Source organism: Peromyscus maniculatus, chromosome 13 (genome assembly GCF_049852395.1).
Source record: "Peromyscus maniculatus bairdii isolate BWxNUB_F1_BW_parent chromosome 13, HU_Pman_BW_mat_3.1, whole genome shotgun sequence".
Classification (NCBI taxonomy): Eukaryota; Metazoa; Chordata; class Mammalia; order Rodentia; family Cricetidae; genus Peromyscus; species Peromyscus maniculatus.
The window spans coordinates 20,541,016-20,564,848 of record NC_134864.1 but is presented as its reverse complement, the minus strand read 5'-3'; the positions used below and the strand labels follow the sequence as shown (position 1 = coordinate 20,564,848).

The 23,833-nt window shown below is 39.9% G+C and overlaps 1 protein-coding gene across 2 annotated transcripts in view; it reads left to right on the top strand.

Annotated features, from left to right (window-relative positions):
* The window catches only part of Fbxl17 (F-box and leucine rich repeat protein 17), a 456,752-nt gene that overhangs the window by 291,071 nt on the left and 141,848 nt on the right, over window positions 1-23,833 (top strand). For both annotated transcript variants that reach the window (XM_076549746.1, XM_006996260.4), the window contains one exon: window positions 9,327-9,403. In XM_076549746.1, the coding sequence (XP_076405861.1) occupies window positions 9,327-9,403 (77 nt within the window). The remainder of the gene's footprint in view (window positions 1-9,326; window positions 9,404-23,833) is intronic.

The following is a 23,833-nucleotide window of genomic DNA, read 5'->3' as shown; positions in this document are numbered from 1 at the left end:
TGCTACCATCATAGCCAGAGAAGAGAATATTCGAGAGGCTTTCCTGGCATTTCTAAACCCTACCCTTCTACACCGACTGGATGTTAAGAACAAGAGGGCTTTGTACTCCTTCCTTCAGACAAATGCACATCAAACTAAATCAACTCTTCTTGGTATTTAAAAATTGCAAACTCTATTACTGTCACTAGAAATTCCATTATTGTCACTTCTAGAAGTATATGAACAGTTATTCTAAGTGTCATTGTTACTTCTTTTAAGTAAAATGTTTTCTGGTTGTGTAAATATAATGGCTAAAACAACCAAACTTGACCTACTGCCTTTCTTTCCTATAAATATTAGAACAGAGATGATTCGCCTCTGACAGGAACATTAGAATGTGACTATGCAGGGCCAGGGAGCAGAGCTGTGGCAGTCCGCAGCCTAGGATGCAAGTCTGTGCATTCAGCAGTGACAGTCATTGAGCCTCAGAGGGCTGAGAGTTCAGTCTGACAACTTGAGCCAGGGGACATTTGTGACATCATGTCTTCTCTTTCTCCTTCCTCTTTCCGAAAGCGTGTGTCCATCGGTCCCTGCTGTCTGGTCTAGACCAGGGCCTTCCTACTGCTTCTGTTCCAGAGCGTGACGTGACTCTCATGGTCTCCTGATGGCAGGATCCATTACTTGTATATAATCTCTACTTAAAATCTCTTCTGCGAATTCTTTCACTGGTCTTTTGGACATGCCCTAGGGTTACTCAGGCTGGAAAGCTCCTGACCATGCGCAGCTTCCTGAGGAGAAGTACCTGAGCACCTGGGAAGCGTGTGCAGGGGAAGCGCTCACCCACTTTCCATTGTGTTTGATTCGAGCTATCTAGTTACAAGCTTCCAAGAATGTCTAATTACTGTCCTCTTCATTTCACTTGAGAACTACGAAATTAGTTTTTCATATCACTACAATTGTTTCCTCAAACAAAATCTTGCGTAGTGTTTTGGGGTGTTTAGAGCTATTGCTAGCTGAAGCGGGGAACCATTTCTTTACTTAGATTTAGTTTTCACCTCCCGTGCTCTGTGGTCTCCTGAGAGTCTCTGCCTCCCCAAAGGAGAAGGAACCCTTTGTCATGTGTTAGCCCAGTTGCCTCGTTGATTACACAGGGTCAAGGGAGGCCTGTGCTGGAGCATCAGTCTTCGGCTGCTTCACACAACTCCTGTGGGGGTGGGCCAGCTCCCGGAGAGTGGCAGGAAAAGGTAGTTAATTAGGCACTGCAAAACAGAGTTGTGGCTGTCTTGGGGTGAGGACACTCTTTCTTAAATGAGACCTGAAATCTCATCTCCTGAATCATCCACTAAAATAATGTAGCCATTTTACATTAAAGATGAGTCGAAGAAAAACCTGTTTGATGTACAGAGTGGACGAGACTTTGATTCAGCATTAGCTGCGGTTTGGGTAAAGGAGGAGAGTGAGAGGGGGGCTGTCCTCCATTAGGTCTTAGTACTCTGCTTCTGCACAGATTTCGTACTTTTTCTTCTGTCAGGTCAGAGCCTGGCAAAGATCTTTAACGTATTGCTGGCCTTACTATAGTTGTTACTACTCATCAGTGGTAGGAAGGGTGGGTGTGGGCCAGGGTTACCCCTGACTGCCTCTTTGCAGGAAAGAAGTGGTCCCCGGGAGACTGCAGCTCAGCACAGTGGATCCCAGTGCTCATGCTTACACTGCAGATCACCACAGTGGTTCCCAGTGCTCATGCTTACACTCCAGATCACCACAGTGGATCCCAGTGCTCATGCTTACACTGCAGATCACCACAGTGGATCCCAGTGCTCATGCTTACACTGCAGATCACCACAGTGGATCCCAGTGCTCATGGTTACACTGCAGATCACCACAGTGGATCCCAGTGCTCATGCTTACACTGCAGATCACCACAGTGGATCCCAGTGCTCATGCTTACACTGCAGATCACCACAGTGGATCCCAGTGCTCATGCTTACACTGCAGCTCAGCACAGTGGATCCCAGTGCTCATGCTTACACTGCAGATCACCACAGTGGATCCCAGTGCTCATGCTTACACTGCAGATCACCATAGTGGATCCCAGTGCTCATGCTTACACTGCAGATCACCACAGTGGATCCCAGTGCTCATGTTTACACTGCAGCTCACCACAGTGGATCAGAAGGCTGTTTTCGAATGTCTGTTTTTTACAAGTGTCTGGGCTTTTGCTCCGTGCAGTCAATTAGTGTAACATGTAGACCAATAAGACCTTTTCATCTGCCCTCTGTATTAAACTGTCAGGGTACCAAAGGATGGCACCAGTGGGAGCTTCATCCATATTGTACAGTGTCTGGACTCCCTTCCAGTCATTGAAGACGAACTGATGGTGACCCTGCCCCCCAAATAACAACCAAACCACAGAAGGTTTTAGCAGTCACTATTGCCAAACTACTATATTTCTCTCCCAGTGAAAAAACCTAATAAATTGGAAGATCTTTATTAGATGATGTCTCTCCTTTAAATTTTTTTCTTATCTTTTTTTTATAGTGTTTCCATTCACCCTGAAAATGATTACCTTTATTTGATTCTAGTAATTCTGAAGGTAGTTACAGTTGTCTATTCATGGTTATGTATTCATGGAATACTAATATTAACAACAAAAGTAAATAGTATTTGATCCTTCACTATTACAACCATTGGTTCATATTATATAATAATGTACCTTGATCATACTTTACATTTGATAAAATGTTGAGTTTAAATAAATAGAAGTTAGTATATTTTCTATCTTCTTGCTTGCTTTATGGAATGCTTTCCAAAAGTTAGCTCAGTTTGTTAATAGACTTGTGGTAAAAAGGACAGAGCATTGGCTAAATTAAAAATAAGATTTAATGCCAGAGTCAAATTTATTTTTATGTTTTTGTTTTTCAAGACAGGGTTGCTCTGTGTAGTTTTAGTGCCTATCCTGGATAGGCTCTGTAGACCAGGCTGGCCTTGAACTCACAGAGGTCCGCCTGGCACTGCCTTCTGAGTGCTGGGATTAAAGGTGTGTGCCACTGCCACCTATCTCATTTATTATAAAACTCTTAGTTCAAGTCTCCTTTTCTACCTCTTAGAAAAACTTCAGCCATTTTGTTTCTTGGTAGTTCAAAGGAATGTGCCATTTACATATAGGCCTTACTCTGCCTGAAGAATATTTTAAATATCCTATTAAACATTTAAATTCCATTAAAGCATGTTTGGATACACGGGTAGAGACAACTATTTCCCACCTGAGTTGTTTATGCTGACATTTATAAATACATTGGGAAACTGTTTTGCTGCTGTATTGTTCTTTCCTTGCTGAGTTCTGTGACTCTCCAGAAGAAACCTACCTGATGTTGAGAGTCCTTCAGAGCACGTGACCATGCCTGGAAAGAAGCAGCAGTTACCCTTGAGCTCAGCCTTCTCCTCCTCAGAAGTCTCTACCCCTTAGGAAGGGCACGAACCCAAGGACCGGAAGGCTCGCCTACCTTTTGAGATGCTTCTCTTGTATGAAAACCACAGGAACAAATTTCTACGATGGTCATTTTCTAGCCTTCCTCTACCTTTCTATGGGACAGAATGGGCATGAGTCTGCCACTGTTTAAGTTGGAAATGTCTACCTAAATAGATCTCAGATTTACTAATCAGTTACTGGCTTTCTAGAGAATGACATTTGGTAAGTGAGAACTTAATTGGTGTCCCAAGATAATTGTTGCTAACTGGTGGAGCTGGTGACATTTTGCATGTCACTCCTAGTTTCTACCCTTGTGGTATATTAAGAATGTTCTTTGAGCAAATGAGTTAGCATTTTAATTGCAAATCAATCTTTTAAAAAATCAGCTTATATATCTTCTATGAAAATATCTTCACAAGTGTTCATAAAAGTTAGACGTGAGTTTGTATTTGGTGCTCTGCAGTTATTGGTGTTGCATAGACGAGCATTTATGAGAAAGGATATGGAGGAATACCAAGCGCTCTCAGTATATCATCTTGGTGACATATACCAAATTCCTGAAATGATCTTAGGTTTGTTCATCAAGTTCAATTTGTTAACCTAAGGACAAAAATAACTACATTACTCTGTTTCTATAAGGTTATGCTATTCTGTTACTAGAAAAAGTACCTACAAATTTAATGCTCATAAATGAGATTTTATTCAAATAAGGGAAATACACTAGTCATAAATTCTTGAATTAATACAAATATTTTTGTAAATTTTCCTTTCTTTGAACCTTGCGATCTTTCACATGTTCTGAAAGCATGGCACACTTGTAAATCATGTCCCCTGCAATTAGATTGTTCTTCAGCATAACTCGATTTCAGACTTAAAAAAAAATCAATCAGATGTCATTATGCTTTTTGTCAGATACCAAATTATGTTTTGGCAACCTCTGGCATCACTTAAGTAGCCCATCTGTGAATTAGCACAACAGCCTTCGGCGGCACTTGGGACCTCACTTCCTCCTTGCTACTCTGTTGAGAACTTGTAAACCCTCAATTCCTTTTTCAGATATGTGTGTGTATGCGTGCATGTGTGCGTGCGTGCGTGCGTGCGTGTGTGTGTGTGTGTGTGTGTGTGTGTGTGTGTGTATACACTCAGGTGCACTGCAGTTTGTCTGTCTACAGTCCATAAATGTAGGGCTACCTAGTAGATGGCTTAGTTTTAGAAATGATGAAAATCCTTGTCTATTTCTAGAGCTTCACATAGATCACTTTTATGGTGTCTTTTGAGTTGTGAGGTTTCAGCTCCATGTTTATTCAACCTTAAACACATTGAGCTTTGTCTGTATTTACCAACTTCTTTATAGTACTCTCTATACATTTTCTTCTTTTTAATCTCTGGGGTTGTTTTTGTCTTGTTGCAGTTTTCTCTCTTTAAAGATATGTCTGCTATTCAAATAGGAGCGGGGCTTAGGAGAGAACATCCCAAAGTGTCTTTAGAACTCCACCAAGCCCTGTACTAATGCGTCTCTAATGGGGATATTTCTTTTCACACCTCGAAGGTGATTGAGCCCGTCCTTTAAAGTAAGATTTGCAAACCAGTGTCTGGCAGCTCCAATTAGCTTCTTTGTGGTTTCCAGCACATCACAAACAGTAACAAGGTCTCCTAGGACACTCCTCTTGCAAACAGTGGAGTCATATTTCCTCATTAGTTCTTTTCAGTTGTCACTAATGCCATGTTCTGGCTTTTGAGTAAGAGACAAAAAAAAATTTGGTATGTATGTAGAATGGGTCATTGTTTTCCATAATTCAAGGCTCTTTTGAATTCCTTTGATAATGTTGAAGCTTACACAGCTTAATTCATTAACCTTTACCCTTCACATAAATCAGGTGATTAGGAATCTGTTACTAAGAAGACAGATTTTTTTTCCTCCATCAAAATTGAGAAATGCTTTCTAAAAAAAAAAAAGAAAAAAGAAAAGAAAAGAAAAAAATGCACCTTATATATCTCAGGAAATAACCTTTCAGTTTTTAAATTTTACAAAATGTTTCAGGTGTATTTTAGAACATTCTTAAAAGCAAGTGAGTGTAAAATTATCAAAAATAATTTTGGACTCTGACTATCACAGAGCAGGTTTTCTGGCGCTTTTCTCTATTCTAAAAGAGAGAGAAAGAATATATATATATATAATACATATATATTCATTCCCAACAGCTGTTACTCAGTAATTTACAATAGTAAGACTTTAAATTTTTTTTTTCTTCACACACTTGCCGAGGCATAAGAGCAAAAAAATAATCTAAAGGCAGACAATTCAGAATAAACTAAAGAGTGTCTAAATGAACCCAAGACATTTGATCTGGAAGAAATGTTTACAGGAAGCCTCATTTTGAAGCAAATGATGTAGGATGTAGGATCTCCAGAAAAGGTAGGCGTCTGCCCCTCGGTTCCTTACAGGTGTGGCTGGGAATGTGTCTTGGAGTCTTTCCTTCCTGTTGCTAAGGACATGCCTCCCTGTGAGCTCTCAGAGCTCAGGAGGAGCGGGGCAGCATGGCCTAGCTGGGTGTGGTTGCACGGAATGCTTGAACAGTTCTGATTTTTTTTTTTGCCTCTTTCTATTATGTCGTGTGTGTGTGTGTGTGTGTGTGTGTGTGTGTGTGTGTGTGTGTGTGTGTGTGTGTGTTTTATGCATTTACCCTTTGTAATCTCACTACTTCCCCTAAGGACTTAGTCTTTCTTCCTTTCTTCCTTCCTTCCTTCCTTCCTTTCTCTCTCTCTCTCTCTCTCTCTCTCTCTCTCTCTCTCTCTCTCTCTCTCTCTCTCTCTCTCCCTCCCTCCCTCCCTCCCTCCCTCCCTCCCTCCCTCCTTCCCTCACTTCCTTCCTTCCTTCCTTTCTCTTAAAATTCCTATATTATCATGAGAACTTCTGGATCTATGTAGAATGTCTGTCATGTAATATCAGAGGTCTGTCCTTTGCAGTGATGGGACAAAGTGTGGAAAGGGTGGGAACATTTTAAGTTCTAGATTCTGATTGTAGGTGCTCATGCCCTGCCTCTGGACTGATGTAAATTTTTTACCAGGTTGGATGGAGTGTTCTCTTGTGTGGTATATATGAATGGGAGCAGGAGTGGAGACATACAGGTTCTAAGTGTCATTTATGTTTCAGTCACACTGCTCAGGATCATCAAAGATTATCACTTTGAAAACATTTTTCTCTTTTAAAAGTGTATGAAAATTCCCCTTAAAGTTTTCATAAGTACCTATCATGAAAATTTCTATCATTTCTATTATTGGCCATTGTTTTACTACTTCCATACTATACGGTGAGGTGAGTGTGCTCATACCAGGAGTCCATAACGCAGGGCAGATGTGCTTCGTAGATGTGTTATCTGTAGTGCTCCCTCTAAATGTATTCTGCAATGGACTTGAACAATTTGAGGAGAAAAGGTTCGTCACTACCCTGGTCTCTCATCTAGACCTGTCACCAGTGCTGCTCAAGAAGCTGCACTTGGCGGAACTGCAAGTCTTCAGAAGCCAGCCCAGGATGTGTGGTGCTGTGCATTTCCATCGGTTTGCCACGGCCGGGTAATGCAGACCAACTCCATTTTCAGATCTCAACCAGCTGCTCATTTTCACGACTCTGTGTCTGTTTTAAAATTGTCTTAAGAATTTGTCTCACCTGGAGGTGAGTGCCTTTAATCCCAGCACTTGGGAGGCAGAGGCAAGTGGATCTCTGTGAGTTTGAGGCCAGCCTGGTCTACATAGTGAGTTCCAGCCAAAGCTACACAGAAAATCCCTGTCTTGAACAACACCCGCCCAAAAAGGGAGAATTTTAGTCTAGATTCATAGAACTTGAAAATTCTGTCATCAAATATCATATCAATGGCTAATTTAAACTTAATTTTTTGCCCTAAACCCTTCAAGGGATAGTTTTTGCCAGTGTAGTTCCTCTTGAGCAAGCTACGTAATTTTGCATATCTACTCATAATCATCCATACCTCCATTTCTCTGTCATCTGGGGGGGGGGGAGGCTTAATGCTCCCTGTCATTCAGCTGTTTGGGGGCAATCGTCATCCAGTGGTTGTCTTGTTTTAAATACATGCTGGTTTTGTTGTCATGAAGCAGAGTTTGATTCCCTGGTATAGCAGCATTCTTTCCGTTATCTGCTACCTCCAGCCCTCTCTGTGAATCTGTAATGTTCATATGTATCTGTGCCGTATCCAATATAGATTGAAGATGAGTAGATACAATGAGAGACTGCATTTACTTAGTGTCTTTCACAATCAAATGTAAATCAGGCTTTTTGAACTATTTGTATGAAGCAAGAAAACAAAATACAATTACTTCTGTTTTCGTTGTTGCTACAGCATATTGGATTGACTGTTTTAATCCAATAAGGATCGTAAAATATAGATCTTCGATATTGCACAAAGTGTTCAGGAAATTTTAAATCATTAGGATTTTGTAATAATCTGTGGCTTTTATTTTTTATTCATAGCATGAAAAAAATCACTGTAAGTCATATGTAGTATGTGGGCTTTGCTTGAAGTATTTCATTTCTTCTTTTAGCATTTCTTTTTTATGAACTTATTAAAATGCTGCATTAAAGCCAAATGATATGAAATTAGGTTTAAAGTTTCAATCATAATTGTATTGTGTTTTAAGTTGTCTGTGTGGTTATGGAAAAGCATATCTGTTTTAAGCATAAATCTTTTTAGATAAAATAGCCAAAGAAGCATGTTTGCTTGGCTGCCTTAGGAAACATGAATGTTTATCATTCCATTAGGACAAAATTCTATAAAAGTACTTTAAAAGAAAAATATGTCTTTCTTACTAATTTAACCTTCAGTAATGAATTATATGGGATAAAATTATATAAAATTCCCTGACATTTTATGAAGATACCTACAAATAAGCCAGGCAGCAAATGAAATATCTGAAAGACAGAGATGGATGCCAAGTGAGTTTTGATAGATTATACACACAGGTATCAGAGTGCTCGATCCTTACTTCCTAGAAAAGGTTAATGACTCTTTTGCTTTTTACCCTTTTGTGTAACTGCTATCTATACAGATTAAAACAAGGACTGCATTGAAGGGCACCAATGCCTGTATGTCGGTCTGATTACAGCTTTCTGATATTCTAGAGAACTAAGCTATGAATTAAATAGCATGGTTAATCATTGTTTTTAAAATTCATTAAATTCTCTACTATAGTTCTGCTAAGGCTGTATTGAAAAATCTTTGAACTTAAATGAAAATCAAAAAAGATTTTTAAAATATATGACTGTGTATAATTAAAATAGTCTGAATAACAGTTCATTTAAAATGTTAAAAATGAAACTTTTTTAAAGTGAAAGTTTTATTGTTCTCGTACGTTCTGGTTTTATGTCCTTTATCAGTTTTAGATTTTTACAACTTTGGATTTTATGTTGAATAAAATTTCCTCAACTGTGCACTTAATGATATCAAAGTTCAAAATTAAAAATTGGACTCTGAATAATTATCCTTCTTTGAAATAACTATCCACCTATATACTGCAATTTTGGTTAATTATTTTCTATCCTTTTATATGTGATACATTCATTATAGAACATGGGTTTATCAGCTTTTTGTACCCAGATTTACAGTGGTCTTAAATGAACACCTCCTTCCCGTCTCCTGGGTTTTAAAGGACACTGGTCAGACAAGGATTTAATGAAACTATTTAGGAAGAGAGCAGAGACTGTGGAAGCAGAGAATGTAAGATTCCTGGAGACACCTTGAACGAGGTGTTGAAAGCAGAGGACTGGGCCGTGCATGCAAAGCTGACCTCTTCGGGATCCGTGGTCCGACTCTTGCTCATTTAACTGGGATGCAGTAGTATAACATCATCGCTCCGTGTGTTTCAGGTGTGTGGAGGTCATCGCAAAGGAGGGACAGAACCTGAAAGAGCTCTACCTGGTGTCCTGTAAAATCACCGATTATGGTATGTACCGAGCCTTTGTCCTAACTCCTTACCCTTAGGTGAATATTAAAGAGAAATCAAAAATGGTCTTAGAGAGACAGTTTTTGTGTTCATTTATGCTAATTCTTCTGAAACAAAAATAAAGAAAAAAGAAATCATAGTCTAAAAACCCCAGTAGAATGAATGTATGCATGAGTTCAGAGTAGTGCACAGTCCCATATATGCATCTAACACACGGGATTAAAGAATGTGGATTGGAGAGGAAGGAAATGAAGATAATTTTCAGGTTAATTAAAGTTCTGATCTCATAAACATGAATAATAAAATCGGTGCACTGAGTGCGCTTGCTCACAGTAGTGCTATGTAAACTGCATGCCTGGCGGTCTAAAGGCAAGCCTTGTTAATGCTCGAGAGGCTCTAAGGCAGCCGAGTGTCCACAGTTAGAGAGATATGAAGTAGCAATGTCCATTCTCATCAACACTCTAAGTCAGTGAGTGTCAGTACCCTCTGTAAACAGCGAGGACCGTGTTGTCGTATAAAGTGTGGCTCGTCCTGTTGAAATAAGCCTCGCTTACCTTGTTCAGTTTTCATCGTGTTCTTAACGGTATGTGTTTGACCTGTATACAGTTTTAGCCAGATATTTGTCATTCTGTGAGGGAGAAATTGTTTCCTTTTTTCTGACTGTTTAAATTGTTCATTGGAATCTGAAATTTTTCAGTCTTGAGAGAAATTAATGTCCCATTAAGTCTTTTATTGTTAGCTTTTATATCTGCAATGACTCACTCCAATCCTAGAATGTCATGCTGCCTGGGGAGGAGATAAGTACCTTGTCACATCCCAAGTTTGCCATTTAGAAAAACTAACAAGGTCACAACAGGACAACACAGGGTCCAGGAATGTAGCTAATTGACATATCGTTTGCCTTGCATGTGTGAAGCTCTGTGTTTGATTGATAGCTACTCCCTCAAAAAACATAAGAAATATTCAGATTATATATATGTGTGTGTGTGTGTGTGTGTATTTATATATATTTATATGTATATATATTTAAATGCTGTTTCCATGTTGTTTTCTTTTCCTAACTAAACCCTGTAAAGATATGTTACTTCCTTTTCCTTTCCTGTAGTCTCTTGCCTCTCTTGGCATGTTAAACTGACACATGCCTGTTAAGATTCTCCTGAAGCCCCCCATTGTCCAGGCCCTGGAGAGTCTCCTGCTCAGCACATGCACATGGAGAATACATGTGCTCCACAGATCTGTTATTTATGATCCTCTGCTCTTCTTCAGTCATGTGGGATGTCCCCTTCCTCCAAGCTCTGCCAGTTGTCACGTTACTAATAGCCAAGAGCTGCGGATTAAATCCCTTCTCCTCTTCGAGGACTCTTCTGGAGCTGTGCAGTAGAAAATGTCACTAAAATGGCTCTATGTTTTGGAGGCTTATTTTGTTTTAACAATGAAGCTCCTGTCCAGCTTGTTAACTTGGCAAGTGCAGAGAATGTTCCAGACGTTTTAGGGAAGAGAAAAGATGTTGGGCTTGAGACAATTCTAGGGTTAAATTTTTCATTTGTTCTTTGATCTTAAGGAAGTACCTTCACATATTAGAGACTCAGTTAGTCATTTGTAGAGAATTAATTTCTCTGTGTAACTAGTCTAGTGAGCTGGGTAGTGTATATGTCCTATTGGAGGACAGATAGAGGCAAGGCTCACTGCAGACATTCCCACCACTTTCCTGTCCTAGGTCCTGGGAGTTTTTCTTCTGTTTGTTACAATTCCTATTTTGTTGTGACATTGTCCTTTTTCTGTATTTCAGGTTTTGGTAGTATTTGTCTCCTAGTGTGGTGACAGTACACTAAAACCTTGCCACCACAGCTTGGTTTACTTGTGTCTCTGAATTATGTAGGTAAGGTTCTCAGTCCCCTCTGCATACTAGGATACCTGCAGAGTTTCGAAAGCCATGAATGTGTGAGCCGTGTTCAAGACTAGCTAAAGCAGAACTTCTAGGTAGTGGCACTAGAGCAGTCTGTGATTGTACATAAATGATGATTATATACAACCAAACTGGAACAGCTGATCTAATCCATTTGACTGTTGAAGCCAATTAAAATTGGATGTTTTTATGTGCACCTTACTCTTCAGGGGTGTCATTTCTTTTGGTGACTACGTATTTCTGCTTTACGCATGTTCAAATTGATCAGTTTCCTCCCTGCCTCCTCTTTCTGAGTTACTTGGTGTGGGCCTGTTTTGGGTAGGGAAAGATGATACTTTTAACAGTGTTGTGGGATGCATCGACTCACAAACAGCACCTCACCAGCACATTGTCTATGATTTTTGTCAAGATCCTCTCAGGTGTTGAATGTGGTTATAGTGCTCAGCACTACCTACCCAGGCTGTTACAAAGTTGTGTTCATTTAAATTGATAAATGATACAGTTGCCATGTAGAAAACCATCATACTAATATGCTCCTAACTCCTCAAATTAAACAAATCTTTATGGTAAAAGATAGCAATTTATAAACAAATCAGTGAGTCAGAAACATCTAAATGGAAAACACAGCCTTGGGAAATGGCTCCCGGAAGAAAAATCTAATCCTGTCACTCCACCATCTATTGGAGCAAACAATTGTTGTACTAAGTATTGGGGTGGAAGGGTGGGGAGGGGAGGAAACGTAGCGAGGTGGGATATGTTCTACTTTTGTCTTCTCTTCATAACCCTAAATAAAGCATGTTCCTTAGCCTCCTAGTTTAGCCAGCTGTTAAGCCACATAACGTGTTCTGCATGAGATATTGAAAACCAATAAACAAATACCCATGTAGTACCCGCTGGTACATTGGACACTTATGAAAGGTTAGTTCTTAGAAACTGCCCCACCGTGCACACACCGCTCTTCTCTTCCTGCAAGTGTGGCTTCCTGTTGGTGGAAAACATTAATTACATCGCACTTGTGTTAGTTAGCTGTCTTGATGACTCCCAGACAGACCTGCACCATTAGGGAAGAGAAAGAACGGTCTAGCAGAATCCCAGCGTATTTAAGTCACATCCCTTTCTTGACTTTTTTTTAATCCTTTCTTCTCTGTATTTCTTCCTGAAAACTCTCTCCTGGTTTCTTGTATGTCTTTCTATGTTTCTAGAATAGTTTGTCAGTTAATATCTTTTTGCTCTCTTTTAAAGACTACTTTTGAAAATTCTCACTCAGAAAAGTGTCTAATGCAATTAAGAAGTGAACAAGGAGTAGGAATCCCTCCATATCATCCAGGTTCACAGAGGTCAGAAGCACAGGACGTCATGTGATGCAGTAAATGGAATGTATTAGGAAAGCTCTTATCTCCATTGGCGTCCCCATACTCAATTTTTCCTGTGTGACCCTTGTGTCGGGGGCAGTTGTAAAAAGGACCCAGGTTACCTGAGAGTCGTTAGCACATTTCTTTTTTCTTTAGCACTCTGGAGGACCCTTAGATGTATACTCTGGAAATATCTTCTTGTTTCCATTCTTAACTGTCAAGTAACCTTTGAAGAGGACTGTAAACACTTAACTACAGGGTCCCTACCACCCGCAGGGTCGCTGTGTTTGACATGGTTTTTCAGTGCTGAAGTCAAGCCCAGGGCTTTGACTACTGGTGAACACATTCCCAGCCCGGTAGAAGTCACTGGATGCCACTCCACAATCTCCTCTGTTGCTCTCAGAAGCCCAGGAGTGCTCTCCTGAGCCGCCTCTTTCCTGCTAAATATCACTCTTGGTCACATGACTTCTCTGATTGGGGACATTTTAGCTTGACAGCAAGTCATGCCACAGACTTTTGGACTGCTCAGGCATTGTTGTCCTGGGAGCTGTCACTTCCGTTGACCTAACAGTTACAGGCCTGAGACGTGTTCATTCTTTCAGAACGGAAAGTCAGCATCCACCGTGTGCAGGCACTGTTCTGGGGGGGGGGGGGGAGGTGTGGGTTCTCTGTCCCTGAAGATAGCGCGGAAGGACTGGGAGGCCAGGGCTGCACTCCGTGGCTTGGGGCTGAGGGTAGTAATACAGCTGTTTCTCCAAGCAAAGAAGAACGGTAGGGTGGTCTGCTAAGATTGATCTTTGCTTTGCTATAACCCATGCTTCACCCTTGCCGAGCTGACCTTCTACCACTCCTGAAAGATTAATGAGCTGTACCTTCTCAGCCATTCTCGGGATCCCGGGTCGTTTTTGCTCTTCGTCCACTCAAATTAGGATCTGAGATGCATTATCTAAGCAGCAGTGATCGAGAGACACAAGAAATCCAAACAAGGACTGCAAGACCCACAGCCAACATGCTTCTCTTTCCTTAAGTCTTATACCAAAATCAATTTCTTCTTATTATATATCTTATTTTTCATATTATTAAGTATGTATTACCTGCAATGATGTTCCATTTAAAATAAATTCCTAGCTTTTCTTTTTGTTTCACTTGAAATTATATTTTAAACTGCTCTGAGATTGCTGGGTAAGATTCACCTCTTTTTTGTCAGCAGGACTAACTCTAATAGCTGTAAAGTGACAGAGAAGAGCTATAGAATGTATATTTGCAAGTCAAAAAATGCTTTACTGCTTACTGTTATTATTCTCATTTTCCATTCTATTATTTAAATATAAATAGCGTTCATTGTTGCTTGCAGAATGGTACTATGCTGAACTCTCTGTTTTGCAAATTCCCATTTTTATATGTCTATTTAAAAATTTCTTTCAATTTTTCTACTTTATTCTTCATTCTGCTGCGTTTAGAAGATAACATGATCTCTTTTCTTCTAAATAATGGGTCTGATTCCTCACCTGAAATTTGGTGTATGTTACATTTATTTATTTGAAAGAGAGACAGGGAGAGAATGAAGGACTATGAATGAATGAGAATTTACCCCCCCACCGTGTGTACGTGTGTGTGTGTACGTGTACGTGTGTGTGTGTGTGTGTGTGTGTGTGTGTGTGTGTGTGTGTGTGTGTGTACTACACTGTACAAGGGACAATTGGGGGAGTCATTTCTCTCCTTTCACCATGTGAGTACATAGGACCAAACTCTTGCAAAGACTTTACCCACTGAGGCATTTTTGATGTGCTGAAATATTTAATTATACCCTATCTAAATACTTTTGGTTGCTAGGACAAGTTGACTTTCTTCCTGGTTACTAGTCACCACAAGATTGTAGCTTGCCCCTTTGAAGTAAAAGATTGAACACTGGCGGTGTTTATGCCATTTGCTGTGATAAACTACAATATTCAGATGTAGTAAGACAAATTTTTAAAAATACTTCTTTAAATAATACTACTATTGAACGGAGAACCATCATCTTCACAGTATCAAGAATTCTGTTACATATATGTAGTACTGATTTTATTTACATCAGCAATGCTTTATAGTTTGCAGTTAAGTTCATCTCTGTATATTGTGTGCATTTGCTATTTTAAATGCATTCAAAATTTGTTTTAATAGATTTTTCTCATGTACAGAAAGGTAATATTTGTATATTGACCCAGTATTTTTCTGTCTTGGTAAATTACTTATTAAATCTTTTAGCTTTTAAAATAAAAAATTTAAATTTTCTCTATGGAAAAAAATTACTATCATAACCAACTGAACTTTAACTCTGCTTTTAGTAGAGTTTTTAAGTTAAGAAATAGCCTAACCTATATTTTCAAGATATATAAACCTGTTTATGTAATTATGGCACACGAATGGTCTTACACCTCCAAGCACATGCATAATACATACATACATACATACATACATACATACATACATACAATTGTTCTAAAGTAACTTTTGTAACTGAATGCTATCATTCTACATTTAACATAGCCATTATCTAAAATATGAATTTGCAAAGTTCCTTTCCTATAGTACTTTTGTATTTTGGAAGTGTCATGTTTCATTTTAACTAGCTGTTTCTAACACCACACTTACTCAAGGAGTCTCCCTTTACAGATGAGGAAAACTCACAGGGTCCTTTTTGCCACACGCCCGCTTTCCCATCTCACTGCTTAGAGCTTCCCGCTGTGCAGACTGAGCATTGTGGTTGTTGTTGTTGGGTTGTAAGTGTGAGCACACACGGGTTCGAGATTGTTCCTCATCAGTGTGGTGTCAGGGATGAGTGGTTGTAAGTGGCACTGTGGCACCGTCACTAAACACCATGATAGTAATAAGACTTCTCGCTTTGTAGTAGTCAGTAAAAGGAAAAGGACATCTTGATGTTCACTACTCCGTGGAAATGTTTTTCTTAATGAGTTCTCTACTGAAAGATCTGTGCAGGCAGAGAAAATCTCTGAGGAAAAGGTAGGAAGATAGACTCCTGGGAAGACACTTGTCCTATATGATCTTTAAATCCTCTTCTAACCCTAGGCTTTATTCTATACTGTTTCATTGAGCAAAGATTTGCTCTTAAGTTTGCACACTGGTGGGATGTTATGGAAAATCCAAAAATAGAGACTCGGATAAGAAGTAATAGCCATATATTAATAAGCTTTCCATCATTTTAAGCAATGCGATGGTGTCAGTTTAGAAGGTAGGTCTGTGAGATGTAGGGCATATGACAAGACAGAATCATCCTGGACTGCCCTAGTTGGGGAATGATGTGTGGGAGAGGCAGCAACAGAGAGCATCTGAGGTCGATGCCCTGGGGGAGACTTGGAGCATGAACAGGTGTCTGAATGGATGAGTTTGTATGCATCGATTAATCTAAAGAAAGAACAGACATCATCCAAAATGATGACGTGTACACACAGGCAAATGTTGAAGAAACCTCATGAAAATAGTCTATTTGAAAATGTAAAATAAGCTCCATTTTTTTTGTTGCAATTTATCCTATCTAATTCATCATTCCCATGGCAACAGCTTTGCTTAACATATATTATATAAAGGGGAAACATGTTGGGTAATAACTACTAATAAAGTATATAGCTGTACTGAGAACAAATGTAAACTTTTGTCATAATAATGATAGAATAACTTCAGTTTATTTGATACTTTCTGTAGGCATTACTTTAATTCCTTAAACATTCCATTTTAAGAGTTACTGCTAATACTTGAGACTACAGATGTGGAAACAGATCTGGAGTGGTATAACTTCAACATAGTTTGTGAACTACAGTATTACATCGATTCAGTATTAAGGTAACTTCTTACATAACTTCTTACAGGTCAGTGATGTACCCAGGAGTATTATTTCTTAAAAATACTCTATGTTCAGTACTCATCGATGTATTAAATATTTCCCTTTTTCTCTTTTAGACAGGGCCTCTAGCTTAGGCTTCCCCCAAACTCACTATGTATTTGAAGATGTCCTTGAACTTCTGATCCTCCTGCCTGCACTGCAGAGTGTTGAGATGACAGCTGTGTGCACGGTGCCCAGTATGTTTGGTGCCAGGACTCAAATCCAGATCCCCATGCCTGCTAGGCAGACCGCCTACAACTGAGCCACATCCTCAGCCCAACTATTTCTGAATTTCAATTTTTGTATAGTTTTTTACAAATTGACTTTTCTGGAGCCCATGACATGTGTCATTAGGTAAAGGCCCTTGCCTAAAGCCCAAGGGCCCGATTCCAGTCTCCAGGACTCCCTTGTACCAGTTGTAGCAGGTTGTTCTCCAGCCTTTACACATGTGATACAGCATGCGTGAGCAGGTGGGCATGCATGTGCGCACACACACACAAATAAATAACTAAAATGTAGTAAACTCAGTGAAGGAATGAAGTTTTAAGTCCCTTTTATAGAATTTTGCAATGAATTTGAGAAGGACCTAGAACCATTATGCCTTCTCAGTAGATGTGCAAACTGAACACAGACAGATCTCAGCACCACCACCCTGCTGCCTCCACCAGCACGTGACTTTTCAGATTTTCTTAGGCTTTTCAGGCAGGTATAGTTTCTTCATTTAAATGGTTATTTTAAACCAATTTCCAATAACACAGGATAACAGATCATGTTTTTAGGATGCATACCTATCTGGAAATCCATAACTGTGCCATGAAAAAAATAGCATGACTAATTGTTCTCTTCCCATATTTCTCAGGTGTGAAACTCACAGGCTCTTAGGCCTGAGTGTCACCACTTGCCTCAGTTTCCACTAATGAACGTGCTTTAAAAAGCAACGTCTTCCTGCCTTCTCCTTTTACTTTCTCTTTAGTGCCCCTTATTTGTAAGAGTGCGAGGAGATGGGGTGTAGCACCTAGGTTCCCGTCTTGTAGAGCATCAGGCCTCTGTCTCCCTCCATGTGCTCTCTTGTTTTTGTGGAGGAAAGGTCTGAGGAATCACGATCCTTTTTCTTTTTTTTTTTTTTTTTTTTTTTTTTTTGGTTTTTCGAGACAGGGTTTCTCTGTGTAGCTTTGCGCCTTTCCTGGAACTCGCTTTGGAGACCAGGCTGGCCTCGAACTCACAGAGATCCGCCTGCCTCTGCCTCCCGAGTGCTGGGACTAAAGGCGTGCGCCACCACCGCCCGGCAACGATCCTTTTTCTTTAGCAGTTTTCAAGATCCTGACTTGTTTATTTTACCTTTCAAATGTAACTGATAAGTTATTGTTCACTATCATTTTCAGCTGGGCCGTGATTTTTTTCTTACTGACATGCAAACAGTCCTGCCTTTGGTAATGGAAGCTTTTTCATGTCGATTCTTCTGTAAAGACATGCCTGACTTGTGGGAATCACTTCGAGATTCACACATGGATGGGCCTTTTTTCTCTAAAATCCGTGGTTTATTTAGTGGACTTCTCAAGTCTAATTGTACCCTGAATTGTCTATTGTTGGTTTTTGGTTTAGGAAGTCCAGCCTAAACCCTACTATGTTCCTCACAGAGGCATACTTCTGTAACTCAGCAAAGTCCAGTTTAAAGCATCATCATCTGGGAATACCCAGTACCTCTCCCCATTCACAGCTCAGTTCCTGATGCTGGAGGATGGATGGGACTTAAGAAGGAAAGATAGAGCTGGGTGTGTCGGGTGTGTGTGTATGTGTGTGTGTATGTGTGTGTGTATGTGTGTGTGTATGTGCGCGCGCGCCCGTGTGTGTGCACATGTGCACATGCAAAAAACAAAAGGAGAGATGGGTTTATGGTTTTGCGACTCCATTAACTCTGATTACTTTCAGGTTTTGCTTGGAACTTTTGGATCCAACCACTGGCAAATAAGTATCAGGTTATTCAAGTTATGTAGTCTTACATACTCTCCCACACAGCCCTTCAAATTCCTTGTCCTGCAATAACTATGACTCAATAAATTTAATCATCCAAAGAACCACTGCTTTGTAAAACACGTGTGCATTTCTACTTTCTCCAAGTATAGATGACATGCTGGGCCTGTCAGTAAATGACCTGCTCAAGGGTAGGAAACCAGTCCATTACAGTGGGATCCCCTGGAGAATGTCTTGAGGGAGATGGTCTCAACCTTTTCAGGTTCATCAACTGTGCTGATTTTGTTATCTACAGAACAAGAAGGAATAATCAATGTACCTCCTATCTTCCAAAGAAACAGAACCTCTTGATGATTTCTCTGTAGTGTGGATGTTAAACAGAACTTTCTCATGTGCAGAAAGGCTGGCTTATTAATTTACTTTATTAAATAAATCAAACTTACTTCTAACTCTGGTATTCAACTGTTCATTTTAACCCTTATTCTAAAACATTCTTTTAAGATTCAATCACCTAGAATTTATCTGTCATATGTGTTTCTCTTCAAGGGTTTATCTCATGACATTTAATAAATAGTTTGAACTTTTCAACTTTTCTAACAATTGAGTTGAGTTGACATGGCTGATTCAGCCTCTGTGCCATGTGCCATGTATTTCATACTGAAAGTGACTTGGCTGTCGCTGAATGTGACTGTGAGCACGCAGAGAAAAGGAGACTTTTAAAAACTGAAAGGGGGAATAAACAAAACAAAACTCATGCCATCTTTAAGACTGTCTGATGCTTTTCTCTTTGTGTGTGTGTGTGTGTGTGTGTGTGTGTGTGTGTGTGTGTATAGTATACAGCTATCCTTGTCAAATGAATTATATTCACTGATATAATTTAATTATTACAGGTCATGCTGTTTTCACGTGGTAAATAATTCTTTGGTGCAGAAGAAAATTGTGTAGAAAGCTAGTTATGTGCCTTCTTTTTGATGATTGATGCTGGCGGATTATAAACACCCTGTTACTTAGGTTCACTCCTCCCTTACTCCCCACAACTTGTTTCTCTCTCCTTCTACTATCTCCTCTTTGCTCACATATGGCTTTAGGAGCTTCTCCAGGAAAACAGTTTGGCTTTGAAGATATTTTATTTCCTCCCATAAAGATTCTTCTGTTCTACTATTAGATTTGAAAATTCACAATAATCCCCTAATAGGATCCAGCCCCTTCCTTGACCTCTGTATTTTTGGAAATTCCTCTGCAGTCAGTCCTGGAAAGCTGCTTTTGAGATCAGAGTCCCAGAGATGCTGCTCTAGAGTGCGGAGCAGACACTCCGTAGGGGACAGGTCATGGCCAGGCGTCGTCATCTGCAAGGACACCCTGAACTTGCATGAGGAGCAAATATTCAATATTCTAAGTTATTTCGATTCTGTAGTGTGAACTACCTGTTAAGTGGAAAAATAATAGTGATATATGTGCTAGATAAACATGTTATAGTAATATGCATATCACACACACACACACACACACACACACACACACACACACACACACATACACACGATTCTCACTGCCCATCTTGAACAACAAAAAGGAACTTAATTTTTAGCTCTATAAAATAAGTGAAAAGCTTGAAATTCAATCAGTCTTATTTTATGTGAGGCAAATGTACTTGGCTTTTTTGAGAATCATGCCGTCTGCTCTGGTTTACATAAGAAATTAGGCGAAATCCTCACAGTGTTCATTTTCAACTTTGCCTTTCCAACACACCTTGCAATCAAAGCTTGCAAATGATTCAGTTTCTAAAATACTATAAATTAGTATAGATTCAGATATCTTTCCCTCTCGTATTCTAATTAAAATATTTTCCTAAATGTCAAGAAAAGAAGCGAGTTTACCAAGCTTGCTGACATTCACACGTAGCTTTTGCTTTCCTTCATGTTAGAGGTTTGAGTCCCTAGTACTTACCAATGTAAATGATTTTTGGTTGCTTACATATTTGTGACCTGTACCATTGGAAAGCCACCCACCTTGACCCAAATATATGATCCCCTAGACTGCTGTCACATTCATTTACTTTGATAATATTTGGGACCAAAACAAATTCCCAAAATAGGCTGTGCATACATGGTTAGCCCATACATTCATGTTCCTGCGTCCAACGTCCATCCTATTTCTTTGTCTGCACAAGGGCAGTCTGCTGAGGCCCCTTCAGAACCAGGAGCACCAAGCATGCAAGCAAAGAGAGAACGTTCCCACCCAGTGTAGATGTGTGGAAGGGCATATCCTTTACATAATTGTGCAGCTTTTTGCACAAAATTTCATCTCTTTTGCTTGATAGATTATTGATTGGTAATCGGGTCTTAGTTTATGAACAATACACATTTTAAATTTCTATTCATGAAAGTGGTTTTCATTTTAATATCATATGCTATTAGATCAGTTGCTTTATGACAGTATTTAAATTAGAAAGCTAATTTCTAAGTAAGTTCTTGTGGTTTCTTGATGTATAGTAAGGCTCTTTTAAATGTGTTTTACGTGCGACAGACCCTACAGATATTTGTTTTTTGTTGTTTTGGTTTGTTTGGGTTTTTTTTTTTGTTTTTTTTTTTTTTTTTTTTTTTGGTTGTTTTGGGTTTTTTATTTTGGTTACCAGAAACCAGTTAGCAATCATAGAATTATACTTTGGAGCTCTGTAGTATGTTTTCTACTATTATAAATCTGTATGAATCTATAACCTGCTAGGAATGGTGGAATCTCTTCCAGCCTGTGATTGTAATAAATGGTTTCTGTGAGCTCTGGTCTGTCTCACAAATGCGTTTAATATTTTCTGAACTGAGCTTCTGTTGCATGCCAGGCATGTTGCTAAATGTGCATGCTCAGTGACTGAGTGCTCGAGTGACTGAGAACCAAGTCATTCTCACTAACCCATACTCAGTCCCAACTACTACAGAAGAGCTGGCTTCCGGGGCCAGAGTTTGTCCCTCCCTAACAAAGCTAGCTTTCTGCCGGTAGTGACACTTACGCAGTGAATGAAAATTCAGTGACCTATATTCTCCAGTTTAAATCCTTGAAAATTTAAATTAAAACTTTGTCAACAGTAATTCTAACCATACTGAGGCAAAAAGAGCGTTCTCTACAATCTGGCTGCACTAAATGTAATTCATAACTATCAAAAATCCGTTTTCTCTGCATAACTTTTAAGAACGCTCCTGATGTCTTGAAAATTCCATGCAATTTTCTTTAAAAGTTGGTTTGGAATGCCACTGTGCATCTTGAAGCCCACATACAGTGAGTTAAATTACAGCAATAGCATATTTCTCAAGCACCATATAGTTGCAAATCCTTTATCCTGAAGTACATAGCAGCAGATTTTCTCCTTGAACAGTGAAGAAAGTTGAACTCGGGGGCTGTTTCAATTTAACACATGATGTGCTGCATGTTCACGCTGCCGCCTGCCTTGCCCAGTGTCTCTTCCTGATTCATCCTTGCTTCCTGTAAAAGGAATTAAGTATGTAATACCGATTATAAACCTGGATCCATAGTACCTCTATTTTCAAAGCCTCGCTTCTCTGTACTGGCTTCTGTGTAAGTGTTTTCTTTTCAATGGGTTAATCTAAATGCAGAATAGAATGTTTGCCTTCAGCATTTTTTAGAGCTTTTACAGCCATTACTGGTCTTCTCTGGCCTGAAAATGCTTCAGGATTCATGGTGTTCCTCAGCTAATGCTTGGGTATGCTCAATGCGTCACTTTCCTTCACACCTGTCATTGCCACCATGACCAAGCCAGGCTGGATCTGTTCACAAAATGTATCTTCAATGAATTTGTCTATTGAAAATCCATCAGGCATCTAACTACAGTCTCTGTTACTTTGATCCTGCCGTTCTTCTTAGACAGCCAGACTGGCATGTAGCAGCTGTCCCATAACCAGCCCAGCACAGTGTACTCTTCGCAAAGGAAAAACAAGTGTCAGGATTGCAAACATTTCCTTAAACCCAGTTTTCTTTCTGTCAGAGTTGTTAATGGAGGTTGTATGGATTGGAAATGTCCTATCTAATATAGGCAACAGTGGGGCAGTACTTTCCACAGAACAGCTACAATGAGTGTTCTAAAAATGTTTTGCAGATGAATAAATAACCTATTTCCAATTGTTCATGCCTTTAGAAATATGTTGTTTTAAGCTAGTTATCACAATATAGACCTGTAGTCTCTGTGCTGGAGAGCTGGAGGCAGGAGGATGCCATGTTTGAAGCCAGACAAGTGTTTACATAGTGAGCCTTTATTTTTAAAAACAATTAAAAGACAAAAGAGAAAGACAAGAAAGGAATTGTTTGTCCTGGATTTTTGAGGCTCCCAAACCAAAAAGAAAAAATGTTAAAAATTAAATATTCAGGTGCCTTGACTATCCGGCATTGTGAGCCATCCCAGGTTGCCCTCCGAACAGTTCACTCAGGACTAGCAGGCTGGAGTCAGCCTACTAGAGGCCATTGTCCTTTAGTCCACTAATGCAAGAGCCTGCAAGGTCCATGCCTCAGTTTACCCAGCGGTCAGAGATGCCTGTTTGCTCACCTGACCGATGAAGGGAGGCTTGTTCACAGGGTGGTACAGTACAGAGCTTCTTGTTTCCAGGGAGAAAACATCAGCCCTGAGGACTTGATGGAGTGGTGTCCTTAGTGACACTTCAGAGGTTTTCCAGCCAGGCAGGGCCTTTGTCACCCTGAGCAGTGTGAGCAGTGTTGCTCAGGGACACGATCAGCACACTCCTTTCCTCTCCACAGCAACAGACTTGGGGGGCAGGCAGAAGACAAATTCTAATGCAGAAAGAAGAGGTTTCGTAGCTCTTTGCCCACTGTGGGAAGCTTCCAGTCAACTTCAAATTTAACTTTAAAACAGTTTTGTGCTTTTTGGAAGACGTATATTTGCCCCCAGTCCACATCCATCCTTCCCATGCCTAGTGCTTTACTTTTGAGAAGTAGAGCTTGCTTCCCTGTGACAGAGGACACAGATGTCACAGCATGACACGGCTGACCCTGAACCCTCTGCTGCAGCCCGTGATGCTAGCGGGATTGGCAGGACCACTCCTCTTTAGTTTTTCTTCATTTTATTTTAAGATTTTGGAGGAAAGAACAACCCGCACCAGGCAGTTGGATCGCTGAGAACACATTTCTGCTCATTGTATCAGTCTGGTCTCAAAATGGAAAGAGAGAAAAGTCATTGACAGTTTACATTGTAGCTCTGCCAACACTGGGTAGCCTGGCAGAACACTGACCAGCATCCCCCAAAGAAGGATAGGACACTTCTAGACAAACAGTGTTCAGTTCAGCAAACACATAAGCCTCTG